Source organism: Mycetomoellerius zeteki, unplaced genomic scaffold (genome assembly GCF_001594055.1).
Source record: "Mycetomoellerius zeteki isolate Tzet28-1 unplaced genomic scaffold, Tzet1.0 scaffold113, whole genome shotgun sequence".
Classification (NCBI taxonomy): domain Eukaryota; kingdom Metazoa; phylum Arthropoda; class Insecta; order Hymenoptera; family Formicidae; genus Mycetomoellerius; species Mycetomoellerius zeteki.
This window is the reverse complement of record NW_017256051.1, coordinates 776,184-796,136: the sequence shown is the minus strand read 5'-3', so window position 1 is coordinate 796,136 and position 19,953 is coordinate 776,184. Positions and strand designations below refer to the sequence as shown.

The 19,953-nt window shown below is 37.4% G+C and overlaps 1 protein-coding gene across 1 annotated transcript in view; it reads right to left on the bottom strand.

Moving 5' to 3' along the window:
- Positions 1–18,014, bottom strand: part of LOC108727580 (methyltransferase-like protein 9) — a 43,273-nt gene extending 25,259 nt beyond the window's left edge. Inside the window, exons 1-2 of the mRNA XM_018455748.1 lie at positions 17,609–18,014; positions 1,648–1,859 (exon numbers count right to left, since the gene is read on the bottom strand). Coding sequence (XP_018311250.1) covers positions 1,648–1,859; positions 17,609–17,800 — 404 coding nt within the window. The 5' untranslated portion in view covers positions 17,801–18,014. The remainder of the gene's footprint in view (positions 1–1,647; positions 1,860–17,608) is intronic.
- Positions 18,015–19,953: the final 1,939 nt, after the last annotated feature.

Genomic DNA, 19,953 nt, shown 5'->3' with positions numbered 1-19,953 from the left:
TAGCCGCGCGCGTCGGGAGAAATTTTAATAAACGGTTCCTCGGGTTACCGATGCCCGCATACATACGTAACACGCACGTACACGACCAAGTGTTGGAGGTGTTGCCTGGTAGCCGGCAGGACGACGCGGCCGGGGGAGAGAGGTTAATCACCCACGCTGGATTTTAATAAACGGTTCGGGGGGCAAACAAAGCTGGCCATCAATAACCACGGCACTGCCTCGCTCTCTCATTCTCTCATTCCGTCTCTCTTCCTCCATCCCAGTACCGGAGGCCCCCACGGCCCACCTCGCCGCCTGACCGACCCGCGGCCATGCCAGGGCCTTTGCCACCAGCTTGTCGAGTCTCGCAGCGGACAGCGAGATAGGCGGAGATTGTATCTCCGTGGTTATTAATTAACCGGCGAGAAGGGAAGGCCCCCTTTCATCACCTCGCAAACGATCTCGCCTTCAGCGAGAGAGGGCCCTCGGCCTTGTCCTAGCATGTAGATGGTATACAGCATATAGCTGCAGCTCGGGGACCTCTCGCTTCATACGAATACTCTGATCTTTATGCGTATACAGGAGGACAGATCATCGTGTAGAGTAGAAGCTATCAAAATTGTAGATGTTATTAGCCTGCATTACGGAGATTCTATAAATATTAAACGAGGCACGACGCATTTTCATTTGCACTATTTTGCTACTCTACATCTCAGAAGAAAACATAGTGATATAGCGACTGTAAAAGTGAACAATTATACTCTCTAAATCTAAATCAGTGAATACTCATTGATTATTCAGTGGTATACTTGGGACTGGGTAATCAGTGAAATTCAATTGAAAAAGAAAGGAAATTTGAGCATTATATAATAATTAAAATAATGATATTTGCGCGCGTCGAAATGCGTGAACGGCGTGAAATATTACACTGTTAGAAATGTGACCACGAGCTTCCTTTACATGTAAATGAAGCTTGTGGTTATGAACGAAATTAAAAGTAATGAATGATTTAACTGAAAATTAAGTTACAGTAGTTACTTAAATGTAATGAACGTGTACATTAAATTTATGAACTTTAATGTATTTTTTATAAAATTTTATGAAAAGTCCATTAAATTTTATAAATTTTCATGAAAAATACATTAAATTTCATGTACATGTACACAAATATATTTTTCGGTTATAAATACATTAAATTTAATGTAATGTCATGAAATTAAGTTTAAATTATGTAAATTAAAAGTATAATAGTGTTTTAACAGTGTAATTAAACGTGCGGTGTTATATTTTATTTGTTATTTAGGAAACCATGTAACAAAAAAATAAATTGTTGTTGTTTCGTGAGCAACTAATATTACTCGTTATCTTAAAAGAAAATTTCTATTTTTATTTTTACACTGACAAAATATCAGACGTACATATAGATAAGCTAAAAAAACTGGAGTACTTCTCGATATTACAATTGTTTAAAAACATGTTTACTTGAATTCTATTCATAACAACGAGTACGAAAGATAAAAGATTTACGCTCTTTTAAGCACGTCGACGACATCTTCCTCGTTATAGAATTTGTAGAGGAAGTGAAATCAGAAGCAGCAAGATCCGCGCGTCGCGATATCGAGATATCTCGCGGAAAAATCAATACGAAACGGCATAATAGGCACTTACCCGTTTATGGATGTTCGACTGATGAACCAGGATAACGCCGACCTGGCTAACGAATGCCAAGCCTGCAGGGGCAGCGAGTCGGATCTCTCCGCGGATCTCACGAGGAAAATTTCGGCGGCTTTGTCGGGTTGGTCGGCGTTGGGACCGGTACCGAGCGGCACCCACAAATCCAACAGATCTTCTCTGATCTTGCTTTTGTCTACCCTGTACCACTGTAAAAATAAAAACATAATTGTTACCATCAATTCTTGTGTTCAACAGAACTTTTTTTTTTGCATTTAATATTCTATTCTATTATTAAATAATAAAAAATTAATAGCAAAATTTTTGAGTCATTTTACACGAATACTTTTCGTTTTTATTTTAATGTTAATGGATAACAAGCATTAATAAAATATAATCTTTATATGTTATTATAGTAGATATAAAATTACAAATTACAACAATTACATAACAAAAATTACTTATAAAATTTATTAAATTACAACTTGAATTTGATCTATGATGAATTCTTAGGTTTACGTTTAAGAGATATTATAATATCTTTATATATACATAATATTTTTACATAATGTTTCATACATAATAAAAAATAGTAGGGAAATAAGAATTAATTTTCTCGGAATGTTGCGTAATTTTACAGGCAAAATTATTTGATTGCTAAAATCATCTTGCTGTACAAGGCAGATCAATTTGTGGGAATAAAATTTGTGAAGTTCCAAGTATATATTCCATTAACGTCCCACCGGGCGGGCCGCCGAAAATGTATTTCTCGCTTCATTACGGCCGTGTATTATGGTATTAACGATACGTATATCCCTCGGTCGCGGATCAATTTTCCCCTCAAAGCTCTCACACATTTCGAGAGTTCGCGTAATTACGCGCTGTTGGGTTTCCTCTTTCATTTTTTCTCCCTCGTGTTCTCTCTTGCAAAACACACATATCGTCGACGGAAGGATACGCATCGCCAACATCAGTTCGGTACGGACGACGCCAAGTTTCGACACGTTAATGCGCGAAAAAAATAAAAATTCACGCGAAGTCTTATATTTCATTACGGCGACGTACAACCGATGGACGTACGCTCGCGTCCGTTGAACATTTTTCGCTTCATTATCGAAGCCACGTATCGCGACATTAACGATTCTTTTCGCGCCGTCTGTGTCCTCGTTCTCGTCCTCGTCCTCGAGGAGAACCGCGAAACGCCACACAGTCCGAAAAGCAATTACGTTGACCGGTCGGCTGGTCCACCGGGCCTTGCGCTACACGACAGATATCCGATTTCACCGTCAGCTTCCGAGAATGAGAACCAATTACGCGGCCCCGGGGCATTAAGGAATCGATCTAATTTGCGCGCGCGTTCGGCGGCACGGCGCGGCGGCTCTTAATGGCGAGAGAGCCGGCCGATGAAATTATACGAAAATGTAATCAAGGCGCTTTTTGTCTCGTTTCGCTTCGAGCGGGGCAGGGGCGTAATTAGGAATGCTTTTGCGTTTCGCGACGGGAGACACTTGTTGCTCGCTCCGCTCCGCTCCGCTTCTCTCCCGCTCCCTCATTTTCTCTGTCTCGATTCCTCTCCTTTCCTTTTTTTTTTTTCATTTCATCTTTCCTTCCTTCCGTCCTTTTCCCGCTCGCTATCTTCTATTCTTTCTCGATTGTCTCTCCTTTTCACGTTCCTTCTCACCGTAAATTTCTCTCCTTCTCCGTCCTGCTCTCGCGTCTGACTCTCCGGTAGTCGAGAGCTCGAAAAAGGATGAAGGAGCCGGCGGGGGAAAAAAAGCCGGGAGATGGAAGGACCTCGCCACAGAAGGAGAGTAATTAACACCGTGGTGCCCAGGTGCGCGGCCCTAAGAAGTCGTTTATGGATCGCCCGGTTGCCGCGGCTGCGTAGCCGGCCATCAATTAGATTCTCTAATTAAAACAGTCCGCTCTTCTCGCCGCGGCAGTGCATTAACTTGGCTCTACACTGCACGAAGTTCCACCGATCGACTTTGTCATCGTCCATCGGGAGGAGGCGCGACGGATCGTCGCGTTTCTTGTTCCAAGGGACGAGCCAGCTTGCCTGGCATTCGATAAGACCCACGATATAACACCTCGATTTACTAGCGGTATGAGAATGTCGGACTTTCGCAAAACGCGCTCTCGATCGATGCCGGATGAGTAATCGTGTTTTGCGAACGAGCCCTGATCCTTACATCTTCTACAACTTTCAAGGATGGTACCTTTTTAGATGAATCAAAATATTTTCGTAATGCACAATGAATCGTGGAATTTATGTACGTGAATGCGATATTACTTGTAATTAATTGCACTTTTGTATAAATTATCATTCGCGAGATTTTATTTTCAGACGTGAATTTGTTAATGAATTTGCGCGTGCAACGTTCACTTTTTGTTTAATCGAAGAAAATTTTCTGCCGTACATAGTTTGAAAATTTAAATTTAACACGTTTTATGTGTCTTACCCAATTTAACTCAAGAAAATGTATAAAATTTAACTTATTATTTGTACTAAATGATTTATTATTTGTATTAAATGTATACGTTAATATACACGATGTTGAAATTAACTACAAAAATGGATTGATTTACATTTTGACACGCATAGAAGTTAGAAATAAAATATTGTTTAACTCAAGGGTTATCATTGTTTCTTGGTTATCCAACAGAGTATTATAACTCGGACATGTGTTAAATATTCAATATAAAAATTTTATCAAAAAATTAGAATAAGATATATCATAAAATTAATAATTTGTAATAATATGTATCATTTAATAAACGTTACATCTATTTCATTACAACCTTCGATTAGATTTAGAACTTTTAAGAAACAACGACTACTTTAATCGATCAAAAAATAGATCAAACGTTTATGTAAAGATATAAATATCTCTATTTCCCTTGACAATATACTTTTGACATTTCTTGCTTTTCTTGGTATAAAAACATGATAGACTATTTCGAAGGTAATATCGAAACAAAGAAGTGTCTGGCAACGCACGCGTGAAAACAAGCATCATCGCGGTACTCGCATGGCGCAAAGAGGACGCCGCGCGTGCAATTTTAATTATGGCTACCAGCGTGTGTCGCTAATTGCAGGTAGCCCGACGCGCTCACCCCACGTCATCACACTTTGATTCGACTTTTTCCCCCGGGACATTACAAATGGCTACCGACGTGGTCGCGCGCGCTGCTGGACAGCATTCCTCTTCGTGTCATTAGTGGCGACTTTCTGCGCAGCGCCGGGACTTAAGGGAAGGAAGGATCCGGGACGTAGCGGAGAAACGCGGACGGAGAATGAGAGACAATCGACTGCTACCTCCATGCCTTCCGTGTAGCCGTGTAGCCACGCACCAATCGCGCCTCTCGGCAAACCGACAACAAGTAGCCGACTCGGAAATCGCAGCCATCTAAATCAACGTCGCGCGTTCACCGCGACGAACGGACGAAATAACGCCAGGAAAAAAGATTTAACGCCCTCGACCTCAAGATCCTTGCAAGATACGCTCCGGCGCATGTTATTTAGGTGGAGTATGAATTTTGGGATCTCATGATAATTGTGACGATTTCTATTTGTTTCGTAATAGGTATATACTTGGAATGTTTAAGACGATGATTACTCCTGTTAAGTAATTTCATACGGACGTCATTTTTATATATCAGCATATACGTTTATATATCGGTAATTTTAACACGTTGTACTTAATTATATTTATTCTTTATTAAAATATATAAAAAATAACAAAATTTAAAAATTTTTTAAAATAATAAAATTTATAAAAAATAATAAAGTTATCCTTCCAATAAATCGAATTGAATAGCTAACGTTCATCGCTAATTGCTACATTAATTCGGTAATCATTATATACTTACTGAGAGAAAAAAGTGGTTGCAAATGTATAATAATATAATTATAATGTAACTATAAATATTATAACAATTTCTGTAGACTTTATTCTTAAAATAAAAATAATAATAACACAATCCGTAAAGGCCATATGAGTCACGGGCTGATGAAGGTGCCAACGATTAATTTCAATCTTAATTAATCATAAATGTGTAGAATCCTCTTTATTGAACGTTTCGACTCATTTTGGAGTCCTCCTCAGCAATATATATGTGTAATTAAATATTATTTATTGTCATTTTCGGTGTCAACTATATATTTTTTGGTAGAATATAAATATAATTAGTACTGCTAACATTATAGCAGTACTAATTATCCCCTATATATAGTAGGGGAGACCGGATCTCGTTGGCACAAGAGGTAAGTTGGAATTGCGTTCCGTTTATGTACTTGTGACAAAAGAAACAATGGAGAAGAGAGTTACTGCAAAATATCTCTTTTATAACATAGGTACTTCTCCCTAAGTTTCATGTAAATTAAACAAGTATTACAATAGAAAAAGACAAAATCTAATTCAAGAGCAGGCAAGTAAATTTTTGATCATTTCATAATTTCATATTAATGTCCTTCGGCTTGAGGAAACAAATCTAAGTGATATATTATTAGTTAAAAGAAAAGTGTCTGTCAGTACAACACGTTATTTTGAGTAAAATAATAGTAATTTATTACAATACAATGGTCAAAATCAGACGTGTGTAGGGATGGAATATTTTGGCTCATATCACGAGGAAAGGTTAGGTTACTTATTGTACCGCACGTGTGAACATTCATTTACAATTTAACTCTGATAAAACACTTTATATTTCTGTATTAAAATAAGGTAGAACTAAAATAATTTATATTTGTTTTTCACTAACAACATTTTGCTGTTTGACGATTACAAAATAACTTTGAAAGATGTACAATTTTTACTAAGAAGTACATATCTACTCTCTAATTTTTATTTCTACTACTTTTCTATTACGTTTTTGTTAATTTAATATAGAATTTATCACAAAGGCAATTTATACTGTGATATGTACCAATTTATCTCACATATTGGGGCAAGTTACAATGCAGCATGTTCGTATTTTATTTATTGCAAAGAAAGTAAACAGTGTATAGAACTATTATTAGTATGAAAATGTAGAAAAAGGTTCTCTCTATCACACTGATGTATTTTAATCATAATAGTTAATTGTTTAAAACATCTTAGTACCAAAATTGTGAAAACTGTGCCAACGAGACTCGGTCTCCCCTAATTATAAAAATTGAGCTCATAATTAAGATTATTTTACAGTAAAATCATAGTCACACACACTAAACATTTTTTTCAATGATAATTGTCGATTCAAAGTCACTCGATGACTATAAACAAAATAATCTTTCAACGAAAATATAGCCATTGATAACTTTTAGAAATTATAGTACTTTATCTTACGTAAAAGTTTCATAGAAGTGGAGATTATTGCGAAATTATTGAGGAATACGTTGTTAAGAATGCCTGAGTGAGAGTGCGATTTTATACAATTCTCAAATATAAAATAACAGGGTAGTGCTTACGCGATTATGCTGTTCGCTCTGTAACAACGGCAAGTCTCACTCTATGATTTGACTGTGATGAGACTGGCGAGTGGAGTCCGTTGATCATGCGGAGTTATGTTCGAAGGCACACTTCGTCTGAGGTTATACGTCGCTTTATGCCGGCACGAAACGCATGGGAAAACTTGTAAAATGTAAACTGTGGAAGTGTAAACTGTAACGTTGGGCTATCATTTGGACGATCGAACTATGTTTTTGTGACATGCGTTTGAATTAACATGTGTTTATCGAATTACTTTCGTATGGTGTGACGATACATTCGCCGAGTCTTGATCTTTCTTTTAATTTTGTAGAATTTTAAAAGACATTTTCCATTCTTGTTTTATCTGGATAAAATACTAATAAATATAACGAAAATTTGATCAATCTTGGAATTTATTCTCAATCTTCATATTTTTTGTACATTTTCATAATTATATTTATATATAAGCGTGAATTAAAATTTTATATTAAAGAAAAGAAATTAATTAAAGAGAAGAGTAAATAATTATAGACATTTTGTACATGTTAAATAATTGCTTGCAATATTAATAAGATATCTACTAGCATTATTGAATTAACAATCGATTTAATTTGTGATATTATTTCAGCTTCAGTTTATAATTGTGTTTTTAAAATTCGACAGTAATCGACGTGCAGTTTATATATTTGAAATGTACATCTGTATGTATATCTTTAATGTTTACGTGTAAATGTTAGGTATCAAGATCTATAAGTAATGACCATATTTGATCCTTATTTTTTAATTGTTTTTATTTAAGTTTTAGTTGTTATTACGAAAAATGATAAGAGACTTTTGACATTTTTTTTTAAGTCAATGCGTCTTGACTATCTTCGAAACACGCTGTTGTGCTCGATGGACTGCCATAGCTCCAGAATCGTTCGCGCGAATCTGTTTCTTTTTCTTTTCTCGAGGTTTCTTCTTCCGGTCTGAGAGAAAATTGAGCACGCGTAAACGGTGCAAACTGTAAACGATAAACAACGTCGTCGAGCAGTTTATGTTTTCCGCGCGGAATACTGGGGATGTTTGGCCTCTCAACTACGCGGGGCTTCTCGGATTCCTGAGGCGTGTTGGATCGCGAGTCAAACGCATTCTCTTCCCGCGCCATTATGTTATTGCTGCTAGGGTGGCAGCGCGGCATATAACGCCGACAGGCGTTATATCGATGCTGTAGGAGAGGAACGAGAACCCCCGTTCTCTAGATGATTTTTTTTCCGGCAAAAGCTTTCTTCTCTTGACGAGGACACGCGACGAAATTTCGCGCTTTATAAAGGGAGCCCCTCGATCGCTCCAAAAATTAGAACTTATGTTCGAACGAAAGGTCAGATGCTCACACATGAAAGCATTACGAAAATATTGCTGAGAATTTATGCAGGTTGGTTAGGTTTATTTTTGTCAAAAAATAATTTATAAAGTTTGAGCTTCGAAGAAATGTTTCTTTGCAACGTATTAATATATTTCTGATTGTATATTTTTGATAAAATTTTTTATCTCCACTTCTCTTCGTATTTAAGGCTGCTGACAACTCACTATGAATATTTAGATTGATAACGTCAGAAGCGGGAAAACATAATGAAAATTCTTGTAAAATATATTTAAATAGAAATATTTTTCAATAAAACAATATTTGAATTTAATATAAAGTTTGTACTTTTTTCTTCTGCACTGAAAAGGATTTAAATTCGAAGTCGAAACATTTGCAGACGATTAATTTGTTCATTATATACATTCTTAATATATGTTCTAATTATTTGCAAACTGCATCCTTTTGCCTTATAATATACATATATAAATATATAATATTTACCCACACACTAGCTGGAGACTTTAATGAATAAAATAATTCATTAAATACTGAAGTCTTAAAGGTATACTGAAAAATAACAGGAAAATTTCTACATCAGGAAACCGATTTGCAAAATTTCATTGCCTGAGGTAAAGTGCGCCGATGAAGAGCAGTCGGCGGAAAACTAAAAAAGCGATGAAAGCGCGAAGCAAAGCTAGTACCCCTTTCGTAAAAATCACACGAAGGGAGCGCGAGAGTATCTTGATTGGGAAAGCAACGGTTTAACTAACCGTGAGGAGTTTTCATCGAGATCGACAATCGGCTAACGAGGCCAACCGCGCCTAGAATATCAGTTCGTTTGTGCCGAAAAGAGAGACGTAAATACATATTCGGGAAACACCTTCGGAGTAAACGATGGAGATGGCCATGGCAAAAATACGTTTTTGAAATATATTTTGATCTTAAGAAAATTGAAATATTTTTTTATACTTGCAAATATTGATAGAGGTAGTGAAATATTTTGCATATATTGATGCAATTTACAACAAAAATATTATTTATTGCGAAAAATATTACTTTGGCCGAAAGTCGAACCTGGATCTCTTGCATTTCGTGTGAGCGTCCTAAGCCTTGATGGTCTAAAGGCTTTTCTAAGTCTAAAAAATCAATTCAACGTGCAGTTCAAATGACTACAGATGTTGTATGTAAATTCACATGGAATTATTTAAGCACTAAAAATCCAGCTTCGATCGTTAGGTTCCTTTATTTCTTATTGGTTGTAAAAAAATTAAATATGTAATAATAGATGTCTGAAATATCAAACTATAATTTCTAATATTCATTTATGTACAAATCAGTACCAATCTAGAAGTTCATATATATGTAAGTGCTAATATTATCTTTCTGTCGAATAAATAGATCCGCGTATTTCTTGCCATTTCCTTCCTTCATTCTACCGTTTCAGATACAGTGGTCGCAACTATAAAAAATTACCCCCATAAAAATAAGAGATAGGACAAAATAAAAAGTCCGAGAAAACCATGCTAACGAGATCTCTCTCTCTCTCTCTCTCATTCCAAAGCAAAGTCTGTTTTCTCGCTATTTTGAAGTCAGCGCCTTAAAATCCAGGTTCGCGTGAACTTTCGGCGACACACAAAGAGTATCTTCCACGTTACCTCGCCAAGTATCATTTCCACCCCGGGAACTGGTATCACTTCTCTCGTACGTGCGATCTCATTTATCAGTCAAAGTCCTGTTTTCCAGGAATTTCCGACGTTCCTTGTGGCGAAAGAGAGATTGAAATTATTTGTATATTGAAGATTAAAAAAGTACAAAATTTCCAAAACTGATGAAGTAGATTATATATCTATGATAAAGCATGAACTCGAAAAAATCCGTACACAGAGAAATGCTCATAATATTTTTTCAAATGTATATAGAATATTCATATTTGACACAAAGTTAAGCTAACAGGTATGTGTGAATGATGGTGTGGTCGAAATAGACTCCACATGACTTAATTGGAAAAAATGACGCGAAGTGAAAATGTTCGTAAGTTGCGCACATCCCTTTTAACCTGCCCTTTTAACAGATTCTTTGGCCAATTTCAAGTAGATGTTTCCTTCATGAAAAAGGCATGACAGGCGCGAAGTGTCTAAAAAGCTCGCATTCGTCTCAGTTAAATATTAACCAGTCCCGGTGCAAAGTCAATTTAATATTGTAAAAGAATTAAAGGAAAGATGTTTCTCTGCGTGGACTTTTATTGCGAAAAAACTTTTAATTACATACATCTCCACGACGTTGGATAGTCCACATGTCTGTCCGCAGAAATCAGTTTCCTGACGTAACCGGTCCGCAGGCGCGGTCTCGCGTGAGCCACGTGCGATTATGCGGCACGATAAGCAGAGATCCGTCGGCCATCCGGATTTATCGCGGATCCTGTGTCGAGATCCTCGCGATGACCAAGTCGACCGGTCGGGCGGACGAAGACGGAGCGCCGCGAGAGAAAGAGACTTCGGGTCATAAACGCGCGCGAAGCGTATCATTCGCTCTCGGTCTCCCAAACAATCTTGCGTCCCTAAAACCCGCAACGAGATAGCGCATCTGGTCGCAACAGCTTTTTTTTTTATGTTCCCGCGAATAAGCCGAGTAATGAATATCATAGGCGGGACGGAGGGCGGCGAAGAGGACGTCGAGGTGTTATTTGCGTCACCGTTTAGGGGCGGTCATGCATGCGATGCGTACGCGATCGCGCGTCGATAGGTTCACTTTAACGTCGGTATTTACAGCAAGATCGATAGCATCAGGCACTACGGCGCAGGTATCATCCGAGTCTGTAAATGTAACGCAAATTGTAATCATATCGTAACAGATCGTTTCATGTTCCACGTGAATACTTCCGCGAAGCGTCCGAGCCTTCTAACGTGTTCGAACATCGACGCGAGTGTAGCGTGACATATGTCATAAATTTGCCCGAGGTTATGCGGATTTTGATTGATAACAAGTGTTTCGGATTACTGATGTTAGTAATTTGACGTTGGAATATTGGCGACTGACTGATAAAAAATTATGATATCGAAAAGACTGATTAGACTGACAAAAGACAGCCTTACGGAATACGAGATAATAATGAAAAAAAAAAAAAAAATGGCAAATGTTGTGGAAAATAAAGTGAAATTCAACAGTCGTTCTTAACCCTTCATTTCTCGCATATCCAGGACGCTCTCATCTTATAAATTTTAAATATATGAATGCTATTTATACACATTATATTTATCGCAAATTATTTCACAAATAAAAAAAAATTTGTATTTATCTTTCTCTAAAAGATATAAAATATGATAAATCTTTGTAAAGAAAACAATAAAGATTAAGATATAATGTTGGAGTATTTATTCTACATACAAATAATTTATATTAAAAAAAAACTACGCAAGAAGAGTCAAGCATTACACGTAAAAACCATAAATAATAAAGCAATATTAATTGTATAACATATACACATAACATAAATCATGTAAAGTTACAAAAAAACGTGGAAAAAGGTTAATTGTATTCGTTATTATTGATTCTTCCCTCGACAATCGATTATTCTTTCTTCTCTCTTCTGTTTCAGCTAAACATTTATACAGTCACGAATACCGTCGTAATTGCATCTCACATTACACGTTTATGCATTGACAACTAATATCGATCACTATGATCACGCATGACATACTTAAGATTTTTAAGAAATGGGATGCACGCTCCGATGGAAGGGTGCGAGAAAAAAAGAAGCAGAATAAGGGTCGGATGTGGGATAGAAAGGTACGACAAGGAGGCGAGGGGCAAACGAGAAGCAACGACGAGATATACTTGTCTTATGCGCGTCTTTCTCCCGGGGTCTCTCGCCTCTTTCCTCCCCTCAAAAGCCTCATCCATCAGTCACTTAATATTTCAAAGCAGCGCCCTGTGCAACGTTCTATCTTTCTTTCTCTCCCTCGCCCCCTTTCGTCCCTGATCCGCCGAGATGCGCGGACGTTGTCGTGAGCCCTTTTTAAAAGCTTAAAACATCGGTGCGGAGCCGCCGCATCAACACCGCTACGTTCGGGGCTGGGAGCAAAGTTTTTAGACTTTGCTAGGGGATATTAGAGCGCGACGTTCCCGGACGACAATGACGACAACGACGTGACGACGGCAGCGGCGGACGGGGACGCGAAGTGATGTCTCGCGTCGATTTCGTGGGGGAAAAACCTCGCGAGGCAACCTATCACCTCTTTCCTTTCCCTGCCGCTGCCACCCCCTGTCACCGCTCGAAATTCAAATTTCTCGTTTCACGCGACCGAATGGGATTCTTCCCTTCTCCCGTGAGCACCTGCCCGAGTACGCGCCACAGTTGGAGTTGAGATCGATTCGCTCTGCGTCTCGCGAGGTGGCGGGAAACGAGGGGAGGGATGGTGCTCGCAAATACGGAGATAAAAGCTCGCTGTTGTTTTTTCTTTTATTCCACCCTCATCCTCCTTTCTCTCACCCTTTTTGACGAACGAGATGCGACCGGATTGTCCGTTTCGAGCAGAAGATGAGCTCGATTTAAGAATGTAATTTTTTATCGTAACTTTATAACATATATAATTCAAGAATCACTCTTGTCGAGTGAAATTGCGGAGTTTCATACAAAAGGCAGAATTTACTTAAGAATAGCTCTTGAAGAGATTCATGCAAAAAATTTTTAAGAATTATTGTTGGAAATTAAAATTGATTTTTTTTTTAATTAGCATTGCGAGACGAAAATTATTTATCTAACTAGGTAGTTTTTTTTTTTCGAAAGTAGAAAATTGTTGATTTTTATTTAAAACAAAAAGAAACTGATACTTAAATTTCAACCTTTATCCTACATATTTTATTATATTAGTATTTTAATGAATCTCGATATTAGATATGTATTTAACCGTTTTGCAGATTTTTTATATAATATACCTTATGCTTTCTCGGAACTTTCAAAAGGATTTGATGAGAATACGAAAAAAAGCGTTAGAAAAATTTTTTAATTTGTGTGCATAGGAAGTAAAGAAAAAGCTTTTTCGGAATATTAACAATATCACAAAGCATGTAATTTAACGTAATAAATCAAGAAAATTTAATTTATAAACAAAGAAGTATATTACATGCAAAGATATAAATGCTATTTAGGCTTAGAAAAGATGATATCACCAGTCTTAAGTTAAGTGCTATTAACTTGCTATATGCTTGAGGAAAAATATTGTCGAAACGATGTATGTGACTTCTTCTGATGCATCGATAACGATATATTAAGATAATGTTATCTCTTGTTTATCCTCATAGTATTTATGCAGAATTAATCAAGAACTCAATGCATGGTTTCACATGGCAATTTATAATATACACTGTGTAGGTACATATGTAATTGTAATAATAAACGTTTCATAACCGGCATGAAATCTGTCAGTTCTGTCTTTACAGCATTATCATATGTGAATCGAATTGAAATAAAAGTGTAACATACATTAAGAAGCGCCAATAACGGTCTGACCGTTAAGATGTTGAGCTATTTTAAATTCATTTTTAAATGAATTAATTTTCAGAAATTATAATTGCGTGCCGATATGGTTGTCGGACTTTCAACGCAATCAAATCTGAAATATTAATAATCCTCCCAACTTAAAAACTGTAATAAACTTATTGCGAAAAATAATGCCTCGGCCGGGAGTCGAATCCGGATTTCTTGCATTTCGTGCGAGCGTCCTAAGCCTTTAGACTACCGAGACAAAAGTGTAACATTTAATTAAAATTTAGATTAAAAGTTTATTTATATTAAATTATTTTAAATTATAGAAAGTATTATAATTTGATATTATTTTATCTTTAATACATATTTTTTTGCAAAAAATAATAATTAAATTGCACATGTAAATATTAAACTATGTTAAATGTTACATTTATATGCAGGATGTCTATAAAGAGAATCGCCAAAGATTGAGTAGATGAAAAAATTCATATAAACTTATGTCCAAAAATGTTTTAGTAAAAAGTTTTAAATGTTCAAAAATTTACAAGCAGAATTGTTTTCTGTAATTTGTTATATGAATTATGCAGTTTATACATGATGCTCCGCCTTATTTTGGAAAGAATGATACATGAGTTTTGTAATCAACAATTTCCTCAGTATTGAATCGATCGAGGCGAATCAATCATTTGATCTTCTAAGTCACCAATTTTAACGTCTCTTGACTTATATTTATGAGATCAACAGTTCGTTTACGAAATAAATAGAAGATTAACTTTCGAAATGTATTTAAAAGGCATTCGCTACTATTTCCAATATTATAGCGTAGGAATATTCGAAAGAGTTTGAAAGTTATTGGTTATTTGACGAATGGACTCCTGCATTCTTGCAGAAAGAAATATTTTTGAATATTTATTGTAACTATTGTAACAAAAATTCGTATACAGATCAAATGATGCATTAACTGTTCTGAATCGATCAACAATTTCGTATAACGAATTATAGAAAATAATTGTGGTCATAAATCTGTCAACATTTATAACTTTTTTAATAAAACATTTTCATACATAAGTTTATAAACTTTTTTCATCTACTCAACCTTATTGATACATTATATAAGTTTCGCATCAGTCTTGGCATCAACCTTTGCGGACACCAGATATAATTTCATTTGCGATGATAAAATGTGACGTAATATGAATCTCATATCAAACAAGTTATAAGTGTTAGAGCAATTGAATCTATTGGATCTCTCCACGGATAACGGCTGCAAAGAATAGATAAATAAAATATCAATGTGTGTACGCGCGCGCGTAAGTGTAATATTCGATATTGAAATTTTATGAGATATACCGGCAAGGTCATTAATTCAATGGGCAATAAATAATGATTTATAATCCACTTAATTTTCTAGAAATAATGATAACAGCAGAATTAGCATTTATTTTGCTAATTTATGAATATGTCCATAGTTTTTATAATTACTATAGTGTATTACCACAAAAATAAGAACAAATAAAAATATTTTTCTTATTCATCATGTTTAACAAAATCAAAAGTAAAATAATTTGAAATATTATATTTAATACAACATTATATATAATATAATCATTTCTCTTTTGTATCTTAGCAGTGTTGAATAGCAATAAAAATTATTATTTTATTTATTTATTTACGTATTTATTTTATTCTAAGATGTCGCGTTTGTATGATTTCCAGTAAAAGTTTAAAAAAAGTCGACGAGCTGTTTCCTGTTTTTGTGGTTTTGATTAGAGGCATATCTCAGATCGATGATTTGAAGCTCCAGCATTTTTCGCTTCGATCGTCATGGGGGCCGCGATCGTGACCGCCGCGAGTAAATTGGCGTGGACTTCTCTCGTCGTCGCAATTATAAATAGGATAGGAAATCGCGGATAGAGAGAGAGGGAGAGAGGGGGAAGAGAGAGAGAGAGAGAGAGAGAGAGAGAGAGAGAGAGAGAGAGAGAGAGAGAGAGAGAGAGAGAAGAAAGCACCCGATACGTCGTGGACGATGCCCGAAGTGGCCCCGAGGATGTTTCAGGAATATCGAGGACGTAATTATCCCGTAATTACCGAGCGCGGTCTTGACTCTTGAGCAGCTCTACGTCTCGGCGGTTATCCGAGTGGGGGTAGTCAGTGGTTGGCCTTGTGCGGTAATTGTACTAATTATTACTGCCCTTCCCCCTCTCCCATTGCTCCCGCGCCCGTGCCCCCATGTACCGCCGGGTTTCCTCCCTCCTCCCCCGGCCACCCAATTACCCCCGGTGGCCCGCGCGAGAGAAGCCAGAACTCTTGCGGAGATTTCAGAACCTCGTTTCTTGGAAAAAAAATCTTTGTTAGCGCCCGGGATGCCCGCGGGCCGTCGTAAAATTGACGGTGGGAGGTTTCTGGGAAATCGTAATTAATTTACGGCCGCATAAATTAGGGGTAATCGACAGGGGACTAGGCATGCGAGTGCAAGATGAAGCATAATTGCGCGTTAAATTTTACGCTGTCACGTGATTACGAAGAATAAAGAAGCACGGTACACGTAACTGCATATCTTTATAAAAAAAAAAAAACGCGCAGCTTAATCATCGTAATGTTAATAATCCTCAAAAATTATTTATAATTCGAAATTAATCTGTGGCTTCTTAAAGAGTTTCTAATTCAATCAAATATTTTCTGCGCAAAACGAATGATTTTGAAATGAGCAGCACTTTATTCACTACTTTACTCTCAAATCATATAAAAAATAAAAGTTTTGATCTAATTAAGAACTAGTTAGAACAATAACACTGTTCGACAAACTTTTTTGTCTCTTTAATACCATTTTTTTCAAAATTGTAATGTGACAGATAAATTTAGCCAACGGATTTATGTTTAGCAGGGAAAAATACATCAGAAGTGACTATTTATATTATACTCGTGTCGAAAAATGGTGTTGGAATAAAAAAATGTAATAAATCGCAAAAACAACTTGCTAAAAATATTTAATAAATGAGTTTCTTTTCCTCTGCGTATTTTTTCTTATTGAGCGATTTTTATAAATAATTTATCGCGTTATTTATACATTTCCACGTATCTCTCGCATTAATCTATCTTCAATTTGAAGTTGAAATTCAAGACATTTAGCTACTGCGTTAAGCTCGTGTCACATTACGCATTGAAGATTGAGGATTGCGAGAATTAAAGATTAGAATTCGACCAATCACATAATTTTAATTTTAATCCGTTTCGTTCTAATTGGCTGAATTCTAATCCTCAATTCGCAATCCTCCAATGCGCAGTATGACACAAGTATTAAAAAGTCTCATGATTCATCACACGGGCGTCTACGATCCCGAGACCCGAGATCAGTGACGTGACGAGTGACCCCAGGCGGTGACCTGAGAAGCGACGCGTGGCGCGCGACGAGAAGTAAACACAGCCGTACGACGCGACTCTGACTGCTCTGACTGTGTCAGAGGGGAACGTTGAAACGTTCAAACGTTGACGTTGAACGAAGACGCACGCTCTTTCGTCGAGACGAGGATGACGGCCACAGGATTTAACGCTCACGTGGCATCACCACGACACGTACCGTTTTAACGGCACAATCGAGAGAAAAAATTATTCATGTCTCGGAATTATTTCGTGAGGTCACGGAAATGCAGGGCAATGTATCGTGAACGTCGCACTCACCTTGCGCTTGTCGTACGCCGCCAGCCATTCGTCCGCTTTCCGTTTGTCGTAGAGCACCCTGGCGAGGCTGCCGTGCGGTCGGTAGCTCCGTACGGCTCGACTCGCGGCCCCGTCGCCGCTGGTGACGTTGCAGATGGTGTCCTGACAGCCGTACGCACACCTGACTACATGGGGCTCGTCCGCGCCCGCCATGCCGCGGTTATCAGCCGCGCATTCGACACGTCGGTCACTCGGCTACTACGATGTCACGCATTATCACGTGCGGTTCCTCACGTCTCTCGTCGTGAATCACCACCGCGCGCGTGGCCGTTGAATCAGCATTCCCCGGACGCGAAGCCAAGCCACACCGGCCACGGCCCGTAAATCCGATACCTTACCGTCGCGTAAACACCGCACGTTCAGCACGTGGCCATATTGTCGACGGTGGCGCCGTGCGACCGAAGCGGCCGGCGACCGAGATTCGTCCCGCGGCCGCTGCGTCGGTAAATTACCGACCGAACCGTAATCGTTAACGCCTCTCCCGCCACTCCTACATAGATGTTCGATGTTGTTCAATGTCGATTCGAATCACAACAGTCGCAACAGACGCGTTCTCGCTCGTTGAGTCACACAATTTCCAATAGCGTTTAATTTACGAGAGGTATGTATGTTTCTGAATGTATCGTCTGATTAATTACGAGAAGTCGGACCGAGAATTAATGTATAATCAATCAATTGGTCAATTTTCCATAAAACTCATCGAACGAGTCTTCTTTGTAACTTTGTCGCCGATACTGTTCGTATTGAAAGTACGTAAAGTTTTCGAACAAAATTTTCAAGGGATCATACCCGAAAGTATCATATGGTTTACATACCCCTCCGTATCTTTTATCGGCCAACGTCTCTCCCTCGGAGAAAGCCACCAAGGGAAGTATGAAACTTTTAGGCGGGATAAATATGGCGGAGGGAGAGGGTCTGGGTGCACCAGTGCGCGGCCGATGAATATTTTAGATGCCACATTGACGCATCGCGTTCTTTCTCTCTCTCTCTCTCTCTTTCTCTCTCTTGCGCGCGCGCGCACGCTCTGATAATTCATTAATTTATGATAAGCTCGACCACGCCGCCCACGGGCCATGCATCCTCTCCCTCCCCTCGTCTGCCATAAATCATTTTCGCGTCTGACGTTAATTGCACGCCACCCCTCGTTACCACGGAGAAATGAGATTTTTTTAATTGGCGAATTTTTCACCGCTGCTGACACCCTGGCACCCGCGCTCCTGTACATTCCCCCGCTGTACAACGCGCGTCAAGGAAAGAAAGATCGGCGAGACGCGGGGTGCGTAATGGCTTTCTTAAATTTGACGATGATACGTCGGAAAGACGTCCGTTATTTTGTAAGCCAGTCTTCTATATTACGAAGTATCGTTTCTTTTACCTTGGCTTCATACCGTGCTATTAGAATGATTTATTCCATGCGGATCTACGTAATTTTTCACTTTTCCCTCGCTTCTGTTCTAATATGACTATTAAATAATTTGTATCTATTAATTTGTATTTATATATTAAATAATTTCTAAATATTTTATATATAATATCATTTACAGTTAAAAAATTGAACACCGTTCACGTGTCCTAAACGATCCATCTTTGATGTTAATTTAACACAAGATGAACACATTAGAAAGTAACACAAATATTATGTAAAAATTATAACACAAAAAAATATAATATTTTGACACAATTTGAAAACGAATTGTGGAAGCATATTTCTTTTAAAATTGACATTTATATTATGTTAAATTAATATACATTCATCCTTTTATTCATTTTATCTTAGAGTTTACATTTTAAAACTATTATTATTTTTATGTTCTTTTACTTGTATCAAATTATGTTATTGTAACACTAATAAATATTAAAAACATCAATTTAACACAAAATACTCAAATAACATAATTACGTTATATTAATACTCAAATAGGGTAAATCGGGATAAACTAACAGAAATTTTCAAATTGCATAAAAAATTGAGATCACATGGTGCATTCAATTGAACATACGAAACATACATTTTACTCTATGTTAAAAATTTAACATAAACATTTTAACAAGAACTGATTGTAACACAAGTATGAAATATTTTTTACTGTGTATATATGCACTTTTAGATAACACGTTAAATCAATTTTGATAAATGTAGAAAATTACACACCGCGCATATATGTAATTAACAAATCTATATTCACAGATGCGCAAGGCAAGCTTTTAAACCTGAATAAAATTGCGTCATTTCTTACCTCGTCGTGAATTTGTTTGGGCTATGCCCGACGTTCAACGTCTAAACAACGTGCGGCACACGTGGCCTT